This window comes from Strigops habroptila, chromosome 13 (genome assembly GCF_004027225.2).
Source record: "Strigops habroptila isolate Jane chromosome 13, bStrHab1.2.pri, whole genome shotgun sequence".
In the NCBI taxonomy this organism is placed as follows: Eukaryota; Metazoa; Chordata; class Aves; order Psittaciformes; family Psittacidae; genus Strigops; species Strigops habroptila.
In genome coordinates, this window is record NC_044289.2 from 9,892,760 (window position 1) to 9,910,520 (window position 17,761).

The 17,761-nt window shown below is 37.9% G+C and overlaps 1 protein-coding gene across 9 annotated transcripts in view; it reads right to left on the reverse strand.

The window, feature by feature from the left end:
* Positions 1-17,761, reverse strand: part of STAU1 (staufen double-stranded RNA binding protein 1) — a 31,992-nt gene that overhangs the window by 3,882 nt on the left and 10,349 nt on the right. For 3 of the 9 annotated variants that reach the window (XM_030502559.1, XM_030502558.1, XM_030502566.1), the window contains 11 exons: positions 17,201-17,477; positions 16,298-16,422; positions 14,137-14,293; positions 11,545-11,683; positions 10,645-10,810; positions 5,007-5,105; positions 3,437-3,667; positions 2,723-2,866; positions 1,756-1,902; positions 880-952; positions 68-387 (listed from right to left, as the gene is read on the reverse strand). In XM_030502559.1, coding sequence (XP_030358419.1) covers positions 68-387; positions 880-952; positions 1,756-1,902; positions 2,723-2,866; positions 3,437-3,667; positions 5,007-5,105; positions 10,645-10,810; positions 11,545-11,683; positions 14,137-14,293; positions 16,298-16,422; positions 17,201-17,393 — 1,794 coding nt within the window. In that variant the 5' untranslated portion in view covers positions 17,394-17,477. The remainder of the gene's footprint in view (positions 1-67; positions 388-879; positions 953-1,755; positions 1,903-2,722; positions 2,867-3,436; positions 3,668-5,006; positions 5,106-10,644; positions 10,811-11,544; positions 11,684-14,136; positions 14,294-16,297; positions 16,423-17,200; positions 17,478-17,761) is intronic. The other 6 variants (XM_030502561.2, XM_030502560.1, XM_030502565.1 and 3 more) reach the window with 3 other exon arrangements.

The following is a 17,761-nucleotide window of genomic DNA, read 5'->3' on the forward strand; positions in this document are numbered from 1 at the left end:
AGAACAAGCAACAGGCTGGACCAGTTTGGGTAGCTTTGGAAGAAATCTTGCAAAGCCGAACGTTTACCTGGATTCCTTGAACATTGGAAAGATAGTCCAGCTGCTCAGAGGGCCGAGTAAGTGGTCCGTGGGGTACGTGGCCTGATGAGTTGTTGTTCTTTAGTATGGTCTCAGCGGTAGGAGAAGTGCCACCATACAACAGCTCTCTAGCAATCATGGCTGTTACTGTAGCCTTGGCAGGATTTGGGGCTGCCCTGTTGAATTCTTTGGTGTGGTGTCCTTGATTGGCTCCTACAGCTTGTGCGACCTCAGGGACCATGGGAAGAATTCCAGCAGGAAGCTGCTGATGGCTGAGATAAGGCATCCTAAACTCATCTTCTTTATTACCTGAGAAGAGAGAGGTGCACACTAACCAGATGCTAGCCATTTCTGTGAGGCCTCCTGCAGGCACGCAAGGGGCATAGATAGGCATCAAAAGCCACTTCCAAAAAAACCAATGTGTTTCTGATTACTTTTGAAACACTAACAAACTTGGTGAGCTTGATTTGCCTTTGGTGGGTCAGAGATTCAGCATCAAGGCACAGTTTTCTTACTGAATAAATAATTCAACTCCTGCTTCTGCCAAACATTCTTCTGAGCCAGAGGTGGATCTCACGTCCTCCCCTTACCTTCTTCCCCCCACAGGAATTTCCCCCGCTTAAATCCTGCTGTTGGTTGAAGGAGCCTGGTCCCTGGATCAGAACCAAGCTCAGTCCTGAACATTAGTTCTTGTACACCTCTGCTCATTGCAGCGTGTTAAATGACATTATTGGTGGGACTGAGAACCATATCTTACACAAACATATGCCAACAGGGCTGTGCTTAAGCTAGGTTACTTACTAGTTGAAGTCTCTTCAGATCCTGGCTCAAAGAAGGTTACTTTTCTTCCATCACCTGGTTTCTTCACTGGTGTCTTTAAAATAAAAAGAAAAAAGCCAAACACACAATATCCCTTTAAAACTTTATCCCTCCACCCCAGGTTTTAAAGTTTTCAAGACGTAGGTGATCTGACTAGTCAGAATTTTACTGAAAAATTTATTATTCAAAAACCTCAATTACTACACGGTTACTAAGGAGAGACAAGTTCAGTGATTCTTACCGACTGAATGACAAAAACTATCTACAGAACAGTGAAGTGGTATTAAGAACACATACTGAGAACTAGATACCATAATAAAGCCGGTTAAACTAACATTAGTTATTGGAATTCCTGAGGACAATATACTGGACACAAATGAGCATATACGTGAAAAGGATATAACTAAACCCAAACTTGCTATTTTAACTCCCTGGTAAGATATGCTGAATCAACAGATTCACACAAGGTTCTTTCCCCCTTAAGGGCCCACTAAAGGAAGAGATCTGTAACAAACTTTCAACTGCAATTGCTGCTGAGCCTATGTAAAACCTATTGCTACCACAAAGTCCTATAACCTAGGTTATCGGCAGGTTTCTAAGAGCAATACATCAATTATCACAGGTTCTGAGCCATTCTATAAAGAAGAAATACGTTAATTTAGCCTTCTTTGATTTACTTGCAAAATCACACCCTTAATGTATCCAAAACACACTACTTTAGAGAACAGTCACCTCAATACAACTGCTTCCTGGCTAGGGGAGGAGGCATGAATTTACAACACTGTTGCTGCCTTGCTGTTATTTCAGTTCAACTTTTGCTGTAGTATTAAGCAGCAGCTGATTCTTAAAGACTCTTACCTTCTCTTCTGTCTTTAATGCTGGCTTTGGAGGCTGAGGTTGAGGGATTTTGAAACCTAAAATTTCCAACATGTTTTCAGCTGCATTGCGTTTAGCAACTTTTTTGTTCGTGCCCATTCCTTCAGCTGTGTGTACCCCAACTTTCACCTAGGCAAAGAGGAAGAAAAACCAAATAGATTCTTAAACAGTAGTGTAAGGATTCACCTATTAGTGGTCTGTGTCTCAAGCACTCCATGAGTCACAAAATAGTTCAAGTGATCATTATTCTAAGCAAGTTGTCATTTATTATCAATGATCACTGGCTTCCAAGCACAAAACCCCAAACAGAAGTCACACAAACCACTACATTTCATCATCTCGCCTTGACAACAGCTTAAAGGCTCAAAACTGGTAACACAGCAGATATAAATTTTCCAAGCTGAAGTTAGAGGTTTAGAAGATTTACTAATGTAATGGAAAGAAATAAACTGTCTTGGCCAGGATAGGCGAGAGGTCTGGAGAATGCACTTAATTATTAGAGGCTAGTAGATACTCAGTATTAAAACCACTGCTATGCTATTGGGATTTGCAGTACTATGATCAGAAAGCACTGCACATACAAAAACTCAGGGGAAGGAGGAAATGAGGGATACTCAGGTTCATGTTAATAAATACTACATTACAAAAGGTAAGAAGCTCAGTATTTCTTCACAGAATATTAATACTCCTGTTAATTAAAAGATTAGGCAGTTATAACATAGACTTCTGGTGCCCTATGCCATTTTTCTCAAAAACATGACTCAGATCATCTTTCTTGAACCTTTATCCTCTTTGAATGTAGCCCACTAAATATTTTCTTAATAAATCTCATGGGAATTTGGCTCTAATACTCTTAACTTTGTATATCATTGTGACAACCTGATTACCATAAGCCAAAACCCAAGACATCACAGCCATGGAACTAGATTTCTCAAATCAACATACAAACCTGCATGACAAACTCTCTGCGCCTTGGAAGACCACGTTCTGTGATGAGCATGTACTCTGGTTCCTTCTCTTTCTTGGCCTGCTGTATCTGGGCAAGTCTGCTAATGGGATTCATTCCTTGACCATATTCTGGACTTGTCTGCAGCTACGTAGAACAATGTTTAGGAAATAAGCCAAAAATTCATGAATATTTGGTTTAATAAACAAAATGCAGCATGCCACTAAATTCATTCATCTATAGAATATAAAAACCCTACAATAATAGTTGCTTAATGAAACACTGTCACAGCCAAAGAGAAACACTGAATTTATTTGGCTCTGCTGTCACAGCTGACCACATTTAACCTACCACTGGTAACAGTTTTACAAGTCCTAATCCTGCTATTTTAGGAGGGACAGGGTTACGGGAGAATTTGCACAAGCAATACCATGCAAACCCGAAGCTGTAAAGTCTAAAGCTTGAAAGTCAGAGCTTGATTTTTTTTGTGCCACTCATTCTTTTATAAGGTTTCTCTTTCATCCTGAATTTACTGATAACTGTTGTAAACGTGGTGTCAGAACCCCATTTAGAGTGGGAGCAAAAGATCATCTCATATGTAGTATCAGACTGCTGATTAACGCTGAGCAGTTGAAGAGTGTTTATAATTAACTCAGAAATGCCTCTCCTCTGCTGATTATTTATAACAGGCAGATTTCCAACCTGTTTGTCTCTTACCTTCACTATTGATTTCGTTTTCTTTTTGATTCGTGGCTTCATTTTCTCAACTGTAGGAAGGGGTGGCAATTTTTTCAGTTCTTCTAGGACTGCTATTGCAGCATTTTTCTTCGAAATCTTCTTGCTCTTTCCTTCACCTTCACCCATAAATTCTCCAACCGACACCTTGGTTACAAAGCTCTTCATATGGGGAGGACCACTTTCCTTGGTCACCTGTTTCAGAGGGAAAAACTGAGTGAAAGCGTGATAAACACTTATTAAAAATGGTAGGGTACGTTGTTTATAGCAAACTTCTCTCAAGAACTACAGATCATGACATTTCAGATTCTCATACAATCCATAAAGTAGACATGTAAATCATACTCATTCTAATAACATAATCCCACCCAAATAAACAGATACTTTAAAAAGATCAGATGCAGCAAGCAGTAAACAATATTTACATGCAAGTCATTAACCCATCTCATTTAATTTACTGATTTACTCCTTCGGTATTAAGATATGACTGTTCTATCTCATCAGCATGTACTTTCACACAGTTAACATCACCTCATTAAATACACCATCTTGTGGTAATAGAACATTACAGAGAATGCAATTCTTTAGGATCCAGCATTTTAGTTCAGAAACCAGAAACTCTGGAGACATCTAAGAGATAGATGCCTACTACAGATTTAGTCTTTTAAGTCCACTCATAACAACACATCATACTTCAAAATAATCATAAAGTCAAAAAGTAAAATCAATTAAGAACTTCCACCCACAACTGGCTTTGTGTGACAGTATATTTTTTATCAGTGATGCTCAAGCTAATCTGCAGTAATTGAAAGCTTCATGTAAAATTTCATAGAACAGTTTTAGAAGCAATTTAGTTACACACAATTGCATTTTCTTACTATAATAATTCAGATAGTCGACTTAAACATTACTCTGCCAGCTCAGGAAAGCAGCATGATAAATTAATATTTTAGTGAAACAGAGATGTTCCTATGGAAGCTATTGATTTAAGATAACTAAAATGATCAGGGAGGGTCAAAGAGGCAGCAAGCAGCCAGGCCAAAAGGAAAGGAAAGATGCACATGAGGTCACTTCATGGCAAGAAAAGAAACCTATTTGTGAGATTCTGCACCTTGTGGGTAGTCCATATCAGTGCTTAATTAAGCAAATACTTCCATAAATGTCTTTTAGAGTGAGCTATCCTCATTTGCCTCAACTCTGCACTTCAATGTTCTAACCATTAATGTCGGGTTCTGTTTTGTTTCTCCACTGTAATACTGATTTCTCAAAAAGCTTGGAAAAAAGATTGCACAGACAACCACAGCATAGCTGTTCACTCATGGCATGGTTTTAGGGCATGAATTTGTGAACAGGTGAGTTTTTCTTTTTTCTTCCCTTTACCATATAAACCCCAAGACAATCAATCAGTGTGACTGTCAAAGGTAAAAGTGTATGCACAACTAACAAGACATGTTAAAAGTCAGTTGTTTGGGTTATCTAGAAGAGACTCAACTTAATGTGTACCCTTAATATTCTAACAAAAACAAATCTAGAGCTTGTAAAATAAACATACCTCAAAATTCACAGGCAAGTTCCTTTTAAGTGCAATCTCAAAAACTTGGCTTATTTCAGATTTATTGAGATTTTCATCATCTGGTTCTTTTCCGTTAACCTAAAAGAAGCATACTCTATTTAAAATAAAGATCCTATTAAATTGAATTTTATCCATCCAACCAGTTTACTGAGCTGTCAAAAATTTTAAGTAGTCTAACCTTGACTGCCATTTTACGTGAATGTGTAGAAATGCAGCACACATACTACGGAATTGAAACTTAGGAAGCTCATTTAAGGTGTATGTGTAAAAGCTAGCAAACCTTCATATTTTCATGTGCTCGTTACAGGAAAGAACAAATGGCATAAGGGCCAATATAAAAATCTATTTATAGAAAAAACAAACTGAAGTGTTAAATGAACTGATTTCCAAATGGAAGTACCTTTATGAAATGCAATTTTCATATACTGATTGGACATTTGTACCAAAAGCACTAAGACAGTATCAGATAAGAGAAAGGGCAGGAAAAATAAAGAATTCTGAGAATGGGACCAATGTGAATAAAGGATGGCTAATTAGAATCTGGCATCGTCCTGTCTTTAATATGCTCCCTTGCAAGTGCTTCATCTACAGACTGTTTTCTCATCTGAAGAACACACTATCAGGAACTTGCCTTAAATCAAATGTACGTCTCTGAAACTTACACCTGCTAGGAGGACAGCAGTGCCAGCTGAAGCTTACCTACAGGCACTTCTATGTACCTCCAGGTAAAATTTTGATTGTGATCCCAAAAATGTCTTCACTGATATTGGGATCAACATGAACTAAGAGGCATGGTAACAGCAACAGAGAAATTTTAAGACTAAGTGTCCAGCAGTGATACTGGAAAGATTATGATAAAGATGAACAGCAACAATTTCACCAATTATATCATGCCACAACACTAGTTATGCAACCAGGTGACAAAAATTATTGAAATATTTTATTGGAGCAGCAGAAATATGCCAGAGAGCTCTCATTGATTGAAACTAGTTTTGATGGTAACAAGGATCCCCAATGTCTGTTACTAACAACTTAGATTAAAACATGAAGGATTTTTTTTTATCCCCCCCACCACTTGAAGCAGCCTCTTCCCATCTCAGAAAGAAATACTAGTAAAATCAATCTGTGGTTTTCACTTCTCCCACTGTCCCATCAGATTTTACACTGTACTTATGGGTTGACCTTGTATTTCAGTTCGAGTTGCAGCCATTTCAGAAGAGCGCATATAGCCCAACGTCCTTTTACAAAGATAACATCTAATACTTCTGATCCCACTACTACATCCAGTCTCCAACCTCGACGTGGAGGTGTACTTAGGGCAATCTTCAGGTCTGTGAAAACTGAGACCACACGATGGCACCACTCCCATGGGAGCACGGTAGATGCACTGTGACTGCATGAGAAACGAGGAGGCAAAACCTACACTAGAGGAACCATACTATACCTCAGCAGAAGGAACGACGCAGGTAAAAATTGGGAAAACCAAGACTGAATACAGGAGTCAAAAGTCTTGAGCATCATATTCTAAAACCTATTTCAAATGCAATTGGTAAGTTCAAAAGGAATAGCATCATATACCTGGAAAAAAATATGTGAACTACTAAGGTCTTATTACGGTCTAGGTGTTGCAGCAACTTTACCACTAGCAGCTCTAGGAATAATCTGTCATTACCCTTACTGTCAAAACATTAGCACAATTACTTGAATTACAAGTATTTTTCCCCTCCTTCTAATTTCAGATATATCCTAGTTTTTCAAGTGCCATGTTTTTTCCTTGCAAAGGTGACAAGGACTTCTTTTATGGGATTAGATTTTTCCCATTTAATATCCTTTCAAAAGAATACAAATAAATAGTATGGAATGCTTTGCTATATTACAGTATGTATTCTTGACATATTCCAATTCTGTTCACACGGTGTTAAACATTGTACTTTTCTTCAATACCTCTATCTAAAAAGAGTAAATCGATAGCAAAGTAACAATTAACAGACCTTTGCTATTTTACCAATTATTTTAGTAGAGACCTCTACTTTGGAGGTCTCTACTTGAGTTCTGGATCAGTTTATTTTATAAATCAAAGCTAACTATACACACACGCTCTCCCTCTTTCTCTTTCCCTGCACACCTCAAGCCAGATGACCTATAAAGTTTGCTTTCAAAGTAGTTTGCATGTGTGCATAGACTAAACTCACCAAGGACTAAATTAGAACAAGACCACAGCTATAAGCATTTACCAGACTCAGCTCTAACCAAATTGTTCAAATCCATCTCTAACAAGTTAAAAAAAAAAAAAAAAAGTCCCAAAGGAAACAAAGCAATAGATTCAACAACTCCCAAGCAAGCTGCAGAAGTAATATACTCTTTCAAGAGGGATTTGCCCTTCTAGGAACGCCTTCAACATGCACTTCCTCAAAGACTGCTTATAAGCAAATTATGAAAACCAGTACAGTTGCTGATGAGAACTACACTGATATCAACACAGCAGTCAGTGTGACTGCTTTCTTCCATGTTAAGGGTATAAAGAGCAGCTAAAATTTACCAAATAAGTTTGCAAAACACAAAGAAGCAATTCTAGTTTTAGTATTTTCAGGCTAAGGTTAGAATTTTTGACTAAGAATTGTGCTAGAAAGCATAGCTTTCTATGTTTTCTAAGTGTTAAAATCGATGCTTTATCATCTCTGTCTTTGAATATGCAAAGTAACCCTGTTCTGCAACTTTGTCAGTGTATCTTCAATCAGACTAACTGAGGTTGGAAGGGTCTTTTGGAGATCTCTTACAACAGCCTCCCTCTCAAAGCAGAGCAAACTTTTAAACTAAATTGGAGTTTTCAGGCAGGGCTTTGTCCAGTTGAGAGCTAATATTACTCATTTTTTTCCTGCCACTTGCTTCTAGATTTGCAGTCTGAGAAGGTGTGGGAAAAGGTCACATTATCATAAAGTCTAATCATTTTATTCAATGGTTTCTTCTTAGAATCATAAAATCATTTAGGTTGGAAAAGACCTTTAAGATCATTGAGTCCAACCATTATTAAGCACTGAGTAGTTCCTATTTTGAAAATACAAGAGTAAAATCCTGTAAATACAAAAATCTGTAAAATAAGAATAAAATAAATAAAAAGAAAAAAATTACTGCCCTAAATACAAGAGTTCAAGCTTAAGCATATTCTGTTCACACACACACAAATGGGGTACACAAAAGTAAGTAGATTTAAAAGGAAAATTACTGGCAACATCAACTGACAGGTAGGAAGCATCAAGGATTATGTCTGCTTCTGAAATCCTAATTTGCCTCCTCTGTATATGCCCCTTATAATAGCATCTCTTATGATCTGACACTACTGTATCCTTCAAGGACCTTGCCCCACTGAATGCAAGAATGAACCGTGCTCGCTCTGTGTTAGAATCTTCCTTATATTATCTTCATCTTTTCTAGTGCAAAATGCTGTTACAAAATCAGCAATTCCCTCAGACATTTCTAAAACTACAATATTTGAAAGCCATTTAAGACCTGATTTATCCCAGTACAGACTGTACTCTCTGTTCAAAGGACTGCTCTCCTTAAGCATAACTGCAGTTCTTACTGTTCTTTTTGTAGACAAGTTAAACAAATAGAAAAGTAAAATGATAAATGCATGTTTCTCATGAAAGTGTAAGTGAAATGCCCAGCATATATATAGCAGGGTCAAGACAGCATTCAGTTCCCAGTGAGCTTGCAACTGGTTTCTTCATGAAGTAATTCTCCCTTCTTCCAATGTCCTGCATCATTTGCAATAGTGTTTCCCTTATGATGTCCTTACAAAAGAGAGAGACTCTATAGGTTTTCTTCCTTTTCCTCCTGCTTTACACCCCTTACACTGAAGTAGACATCCTACAGGAAAGGATACGTGGTCATATAAAGACAATTGCAGTGTTTGTTCTGAAGACCTCACATTACTCAACTTTAAACACAACTCTACAACTATTCAGAAAGTCATTTGTACAGAAGCATTTCTGAAACAGTGAAGAGAATTCAGTCACATGTGATCCTATTATGTTCCTCACAGTTGGACTGCTTGGGTCCAGTACGTGGAACTTTGCTATCTGACATGAAAAAATGGCTGATGATGGCATGTTATCTTTTACAAGGGTGAGTGCAAAAAGATGATGTTGTACATCACTGGCACAGAACAATACTCAAGAATTTGGGGTCCCCCTCAGGCTTGACCTCTCCTGCATGAAGGCTTCCAGCTTGTCTTTGACCACACTCCACCTATCACCAGTTCTAGATCTCAGTGCAGAACTCATCTCCACTCTTTCAGCTTTTATTCCCTGCATCATTCTCTTCTCCCAATAGCATTTGTAATCCCTGGGCTCTTGGTACCCTCCATCATTCAATAATCCACATTCCTCCAGGAGAGCTTTCTGTTACCCAAAGCAATACCATCAATGCCTCCTAGGCCTCTTCCCTGAACCATCAGATGCAGTGTTTTGGCTTAATTATCTGAGCAATACTCCCTCCCACAAACACACTTGGAAGTTTTAAACTCAGTCCCTTGGATTTACAACGCATTTCCTCAATCCTTTTGCTCTGCCATTCCTGGTAGTTCCCAGCTATTTTTTGTTCCCAGTCTGAGATCCCTTGTTACCTTCTTGCCTAATTCATGTTCTTTCTTTCTCAGCACACAGCCAGACACTATATCCATGCAAGTTCTCAGGATTGTAAGTTACCAGTCTGACCTCCACTTCCTCCTCACCTCTCTGGCAGTGTCCTAGTCTCTCTTGCTTCTAGGTCTGTATAGCATGTCCCCCACCTCCTCAACATGATCTAGATGCCAGCATGGAGTACATCAATGGGTCTCTTGCTCTTAGCTCTAACATCATGCCCTCATAATTCAGGTATAATGAGACCATAAAGGAAAGACTAAATATACTTTTTGTAGTAGTCTCTGTCCAAAGCAGTCAGCCAACACCTAGAGAGAGGTGCACGCAGTCAGCCAGCCCCAGAAGCTGTAACTCGTGTGTGCACAAGACCTTCTGCCTAAAGCAACCTAACAAAAAAGCATGAAAAAACTCCCAGTGACAGGGTCTTGGAATGGAAAGTGCTGGACAGCCACAAATATATTGAGAGACAAAAATTTGCTGCTTATATTCATATTAAAATGTGTGAACAAATTTACTACTTCCAATTTTAGAAATTCCCTCTCTTCTAGAACTTCCATGGTTCTTTCAAAAAAATCATGTAGGAATTTTGCCCAGGAAGCAAACTCATGCGTGACTTCTAGGAATGCAAGCACCCCATTTACACACTTCTTCAGAAGGTTGTATGTGATCTGTACCTGATAAGAAATTAGTTCCTATCTATGCTTCCAGTGCTCATATCTGACAGAAGTCTATAGCATTGCTGTAGAAAAATGACAGCAAAAGAATTAACATAAATCCATTTAGAAGAACTCTAGTTTCATAGAAATTTATGTTTTTAAATCAAACTGTTTCTATTGTCACAAGTAGGTCAATATTACTACACAGAACTAAATTTCACAACTGTCATTTTCCTCTTAATAAGGAAAAAAAAAAAATCTACAACAGTATCTCAGTTTATCTGAGTAGTTTATGCTTACAACACTAGGATTCATTCCCACCTCTGGTTTCTCAGGCAAGGGCTCATTCTGCAGAACTTTCAGTGCTTTTGCAGCTGCGTCATGTTTAGCAGCTTGTCTTGTTCTTCCTTTCCCGTGAAACTGCTGCCCTCCGATTGAAAGCTCAACTTGATAAAGTAAGGGCCCAACAGGAAATGGGTAAAAGTACCTGCAAAGAGAGGGATTTAAATAAGCAAATAGTTTGGCCTACAAAGTAAACAGAAACATAAGTTATACGTGGATGAATCTCTCAGATATTAGTAACCATGACTCAGCACTGAAGCCCAAGTTTTAAAAAGCCAAATTTTGACTTAAAAGTCTATAAAAAACTTTAGGGAGAGATTTCTGAAACAAAATATCAACATTTCTTGGTTTGAACAATTGTTTAACCAACTAGAACAGAGAAAGACAATGTAACCACGCTTTTATAGACTTGGCAGGCCAGGAAGTTTGGAATTCTCAATTCCTATGTCCATATAAAATTCTTTAAATGGAAGCTTTCATTTAAATAGCTTTAGAAATAGCATCAAACTGATTCCTTTACTTTTGCTTTTACATAGAAAGGAAATACAAGAAATATTTAGCTAATATGTGGCTATTCATTTCATGTAGCTGGCTGTATCTGAATGCCCTCAAAAAAGCTTCATCCTTTGGCTCAATTCCCTTTTTCCTCCTCTTGCCCTACCGTGAAAGAAAAAAACCCAACTTAAATAAGACAAATTACAGATATTAATGGGGTGTACTTATCAGAACCTTTGGCCTCTTAAGATGGCTGTGTTTCAACCTGAATATCCCCTTAAGGGACATGCTATTTTTAGCTACTTTTGAGAAGATAGCATCGAAGCACTCGGATGATGAGAGTGGAAATGAGATTGCAAACCCAAAAACTTAAGCAATACATACCGTGGAGGATAAGTACCACCTCTCATAGTATAGTTGTAAGTGGATCTCATCCCCGTGTAAGGATCGATGGGTTTGTACATAGGTTTCTTTCCCAGTTTCATGCAAAGTGCATTTAACTCCACTGTGGGGGTTACGCTGTCTAAATAAAAAGGAATATAGAGTTGTCCAGCTGTCACAGGAACTGAAACAATCTAAACTCTTATGCTGTCTGAAAGCAGGGAAAAATAAGCCCAAGTTTTGCCGCATGCAGTATCTTAAATTAATGAATTCTGAATAGAAATGCTAATGAACACAAAGAAAAAAGTCCATTTGATGCATATTAAATTAGCAGTCTGGAATTAGTTGTGATCAATCCTGATACAGAAAAGTGAATTTGCTGGAGGCTTGTTTTATTTGTTTTGCTTTAAAGTTGTGAAGCTACCAATTAATTGATTTTTACAGGGTATCTAACAACGTGGTCTGCAGAACAAAAACTTCTTTCCCCCAAACTATATTTAAATTAAATTAAGAGACATGCTACATACCCTTTGTGTCTGTTGTTTACCAAGAATGATCAAATGTTTCTCTTTGTACTTTATGACCTAACAAAGGGGTTTATGATTCTTCACTTTCAAATTGCAACTGGCCTATTCAAAAGGAAGGTATATTGCCACCGAGGGCTATAAACATTTCTCTCACTGCAGATATCATATGGATGAAGAACTGGCTCCCTGGCTATTCTCATTTGAGAAAGAACAGTCATGTAAATGGTCATTTTTTTCTATCATAGGCCTCACTGGATCAAAAATCCATGTGTCCTCAAGTATAACAGCGCTTTGTTGTAGGGCAATTGCCAAAAAAAGAAAATGAAATTATGGGACAGATTCACACACAAAACAAGTAATTGCTAGCTTCTAATATTTTCACTGTTGACCGTACAAAGTGTTTCTAAAGAAAGAATTTAGGTAATATCAGAACACAACTGGCACAAAAGATTAAAGGTTTGAATCTCTGCTGAACATGCTAATGCTACCCCAATAGCTTTGAATTCAAGTTACTAAGAGTAGAATCATAGAATAGTTAGGGTTGGAAAGGACCTTAAGATCGTCTAGTTCCAACCCCCTGCCATGGGCAGGGACACCTCGCACTAAACCATGTCGCCCAAGGCTGTGCCCAACCTGGCCTTGAACACTGCCAGGGATGGAGCATTCACAACTTCCTTGGGCAACCCATGCCAGTGCCTCACCACCCTTACAGTAAAGAACTTCTTCCTTATATCTAATCTAAACTTCCCCTGTTTAAGTTTGAATCCGTTACCCCTTGTCCTACCACTACAGTCCCTAAGGAAGTGTGCCTCCCAGCATCCTTATAGGCCCCCTTCAGATACTGGAAGGCTGCTCTGAGGTCTCCACGCAGCCTTCTCTTCTCCAGGCTGAACAGCCCCAAATTCCTCAGCCTGTCCTCATACGGGAGGTGCTCCAGCCCCCTTATCATCCTCGTGGCCCTCCTCTGGACTTGCTCCAACAGCTCCATGTCCTTTTTATGTTGAGGACACCAGAACTGTACACAACACTCCAAGTGAGGTCTCATGAGAGCAGAGTAGAGGGGCAGGATCACCTCCTTTGACCTGCTGGTCACGCTTCTTTTGATGCAGCCCAGGATATGGTTGGCTTTCTGGGCTGCAAGTGCACACTGAAGCTGGCTCATGTTAAGCTTCTCATCAACCAACACCCCCAAGTCCTTCTCCGCAGGGCTGCTCTGAATCTCTTCTCCGCCCAACCTGTAGCTGTGCCTGGGATTGCCCCAACCCAGGTGTAGAAAAAAAAAAGTCCAAGACAATCTCATGTGCAGCCGAGATGTGAAGCTAGTTCATACTGAATTTTACATTTTAAATATCTCTTGAAAGCAATCTCAGTAAACTAAGAAGTTCCCTAAACATAGCAAACTACAATTTAAATGCCTTTATACAAATCAACATCTATGTCTCTTTAAAGAAGTACAAATGAAGCAAATTCCAAAGTTCTGATCCAATCCCTCAACACAAATTTAAGAGGTTGGGGTTTTGTTGGGTTGGTTTGTTTGTTTGTATTGGGTTTGGGTTTATTTTGTTTGTTTGTTTGTGTTGTTGGGGTTTTTTTAACTAAACATTTCCAAAGAAATCTTTACTGTCAAGCTCTTAAATCATCATATCAGAATTACCAAACACATTCATCTGCCCATGCAAAAGATGATTCTTTGCTGTGACCGAATCTGTCATGTGTGGTTGGTTGGTTTGTTTGTACTTAGGGTTTGGGTTTTTTTTAAGATGAGGATAATCATCTTTTCCAGGGTTTCACCAAGTGTTACAATACAAAGCAGTAAGCTAAGTAGTGGGTTCTTCAAGCCTGAACGACTTGACGGAAAACTCCTATACATTCATTTGTTAATGTGATGATTTATATCATGTCGCCTACAACTATCAAAGATTAAATCAAGAAAACCTAACAACTGCCATTGTTAAATATGCAGAATTGCTGGGTTTATTCATCCTTATGCAACTTTTAAATACATACCAAAACCAGAAAGGTGTATTCTGTGCACTTTTTTTCAAACCAGTTTGTTGTGGCACATTACCTGGATTCTTGCCTTCACTCCGAGATGGACGAGCCGTAGGCTTAGGGAATTTTGTCCCTTCCAAAGCTTTGGCAGCTGCCGCATGTTGCGCTTTTTTAATACTAGTTCCTTCAGCTTCCCAGTGCTGGTCCCCAAGGGTCAGTTGCACTGTAAACACCTCAAAAATAGAAAACATGAGTTTTATTATGAACTGCTTTGGAATTCACGTAACTTACTAGACCCTCTTACACAAAACAGTGAGTCTTTTGGTGATGCAAAAATTAAGAATATGATAATTAAAGCTTTTTTCCAGTACTATGTCATCTCCAGACTTTAAACACCTTGGACAGAGACAGGATTTTCCTGATTCTGAACTAAGAATTTCACAATAATTGTAGCTAGCAACTATCCTTCATATACTGCATGAGATCATACAGGCTAAAAACCAAAAGACACTGTGTGTATAGAAGTGACAACTATGTGGGCAGCTGGCATGCCAACATTACTCTGAACAGCAACCTTGAAATTCAAACTTTTGTATTGCACATAACTCAATTCTTGCTTTAATACTGTGTTTTGGTTGGGTTTTTTTTACTGTATTTTTCAGGAGTTTGGAGAAAGATAAGTTCCCATTGCAGCATTAAAGCTTCTACATGCCCACAGGTGAGCACAAGCCTATTTGATTACCAAGCAAAGCTCTGTGGCACTTTTTAAGTATGTGGGATAAGGAAGAATATATATTGCCCTATATTTTCACAAATTAATCAGACAACAGCAAGCCAAGGTCTCCCTGGTAATTAAATGAAGTTTAATTTCAATCAGAATGAAAACACAAGTGAGCAGCTGCTCTGAATGTTATTTCAATACTTTTTTAAATGCAAACCTTGTCTCCTTTGCACATTGACACTGACATTTTGGACGAAAGGTTTTAGTTCTTAATATTATTCAATTCCAAGTTACTGGAATCTAACATACAACAAACACTGTTCCAGGTAACACCTTAAAGAGACAATGTCAGATTAGACAGACACGTCCCAGGCTGATTTTCCTCGTATGCCTGGACCTCACTTCTCATACAATAGAGCTCTTCAGTAAGAATTTAAAAGGTTAGTAATGCTAAAACTCCCTTCCTTCAGTGTTCTTTAAACTAACACAAACTGCTTGTGTATTTGCTGTATTCCTGACAAGCTCTCCCTACATAGGAACAGAACACCAGAGGAATTGTATATTACCAAGATTTTTACACACTGTAAAGGATACGCCATGATATGGGATGAACAGTGCATGCTGATCTATCCTTGGCATTCTTATGAGAACTAAAGATTCTTTTCTTAAAGTAACTGTTCCAGAACAGATGAATGTTCAGAGCTGTTCAATCATCCTGTACTTCAGGCATTAAAGAATATATACCAAGATCCTTGTTTCCCAAATATCAGGCAATTAGGATAGAAAGATTCATTTTATTTACAACTAAACCAGAGCAACAGCAAAGCAACATTCAGTTAAGACGTGCACAACATAGAACAACTCTTAAATACTAAAATTTAATCCAGGCATATCAACAAATACAGATTTGTACCTTGCCAGCTACACAGACACAAAACCACAATACCTTACATAGCATTTTTCCTAAAGAAACATAACTGCCCTAAAACTTCCTGCATCTCACAAGATAATTTGGACGAATAAACCATTTTAATATTTTAAAGATTGGTGGGATTAATCTCAAAACATTAAAATGCACCACAGGAATAACAGAAGATTTGCAGAACAGGCAAGATGTAGAATAAAAGCTTAACATCGTACTAGAAAATGACTGTAAAACATCATCTATGTTTAATACATTGTTTTTTTTAGTAAAGAGTGCAAGGGACAAACCTTGCTTTATTTAATGAAACCCAGGCATCTCATAATGGAGCTAACACAAATAACTCTTCAAAAAAGCTAAGCAGTTTTAGGTAACAGGTGAGTTCAACCTCTATGGACTTTGGGAAGCCAACTTTTTAGTACACATGTGACAGCTTCACACTTCCCTACCATCAATACTTTGGTGAGCTTCCCATTCTTCTCTATTATTCTGTATTATTCTGTATTATCTTGCACCAAAAACATATACTTCCCTTCTCCACTTATGAAACTGAAAGAGCACAAACAGCAATAAGAAACTTCTGTGACTATTTACCTTAGAATGAGCTGGACCTTGCTCACTCAAAAGCTTATACTCAGGCTGAATCTTGTTGAAACGGGCTAACTCATTCACAAGACACATTGGGGTTTTCTCTTTGGGGTTTGCCATGTTTGAAGGAGCTGAAAGATTACACAAATCAGATGAATGAACAGGTAGCTACGAACTCTACTGCAATTTTTTAGTAATAAAAAAATCTCATTGGCTTAGAATTTAGTTGTCTGCAACACACCACTTCTCAGAAAAGACGTGCTGGATTGGGATTTCCAAGCAAATCACATGCCTAAAAGACAGCATCATTAAATGTAACATTTTAATGCAAGCCGTAATTATGAGGTTAGGATTGTCCTGCATTTAGCTTGCATTTTATGTAGAACATTTCAAGGAGCAAATCTTCTAAGTATTCATCATGGTTACTTGCTTTGTGTAATTTCAAAAAGTACATTAATTTCTTTTTCCTTCTATTTTCCCCCAGTATCTACTTTTTATCTATTACTTTTTACTTGCTTTATTATATTTTATTGGCACAATATATTTATCGCTACACTGCTCATAAAAGAACTAAAGATAATAGAACTAAAACGATTTCAAACAACATATTTTTTACATTTAAAACAAGCCACTTGTAGAAAAGATGGATAGCAATGTTTTAAAAATTTAGTGTTATACAATGTTAAATCTTCTTTACTATTACAAACACTTCAACTGATTATTAGTACTTCATGGAAAAGTATGCTTGATCTGTCTCAAACAGATTTCATTCAATAGGGAGAAAGCATTACAAGCTACTGCATTTGGGCAAATATTAAAGTATTTGTAGATGCAAGACATCAGGCGTATATCATGCCAAACTATGAACACTAAGAATACAGAAACTTATTAAGAGACACTCGATCTTACCTGCAGCTGCATTGGTGGATGTAACTGATGCAGAGGGTAAAGCAGAGTTTTGGATAGGTCTACCTGCGTTTTCAGAGGGCAAAGAACTAGTAGTAGAAGGAATACTCAAAGGCTGTGAAAGAGATGGGTTTTTATTCAATATTTGGTTCCCTGCAAGGGCAGCAGAAGGATTCTGAATTTGAACTTGAGACATGTTGACTTCCAACCAGAGCAAATTACTGTAGGTAAACAGCTTTGAATGCAGGCAAACTCAGTGTGATGAAGCCGAATTGCTGACCTAAAATGCAAACATGAAGAAAAAAAAAAATATACTAAATATTCAGCATTCTCTAGCTATCAATCTCTTGAAATTATTTCTCCATCAGCAAAACGGGGAAGAAGTGTTCAATCAAGCATCCACTTTCCATTTTGTATGCAGTAAGTCATGCATCCAGTTTTAACAGTATATTCAACCTATACATCCTATCGTCTAAGTTTCTTTCATTTATAAATGTAGTATAGAAGCTTTATTTATGCTTGTTCATTTAAGAAAACTACCCATCTGTTTTCTCTATCATTGAA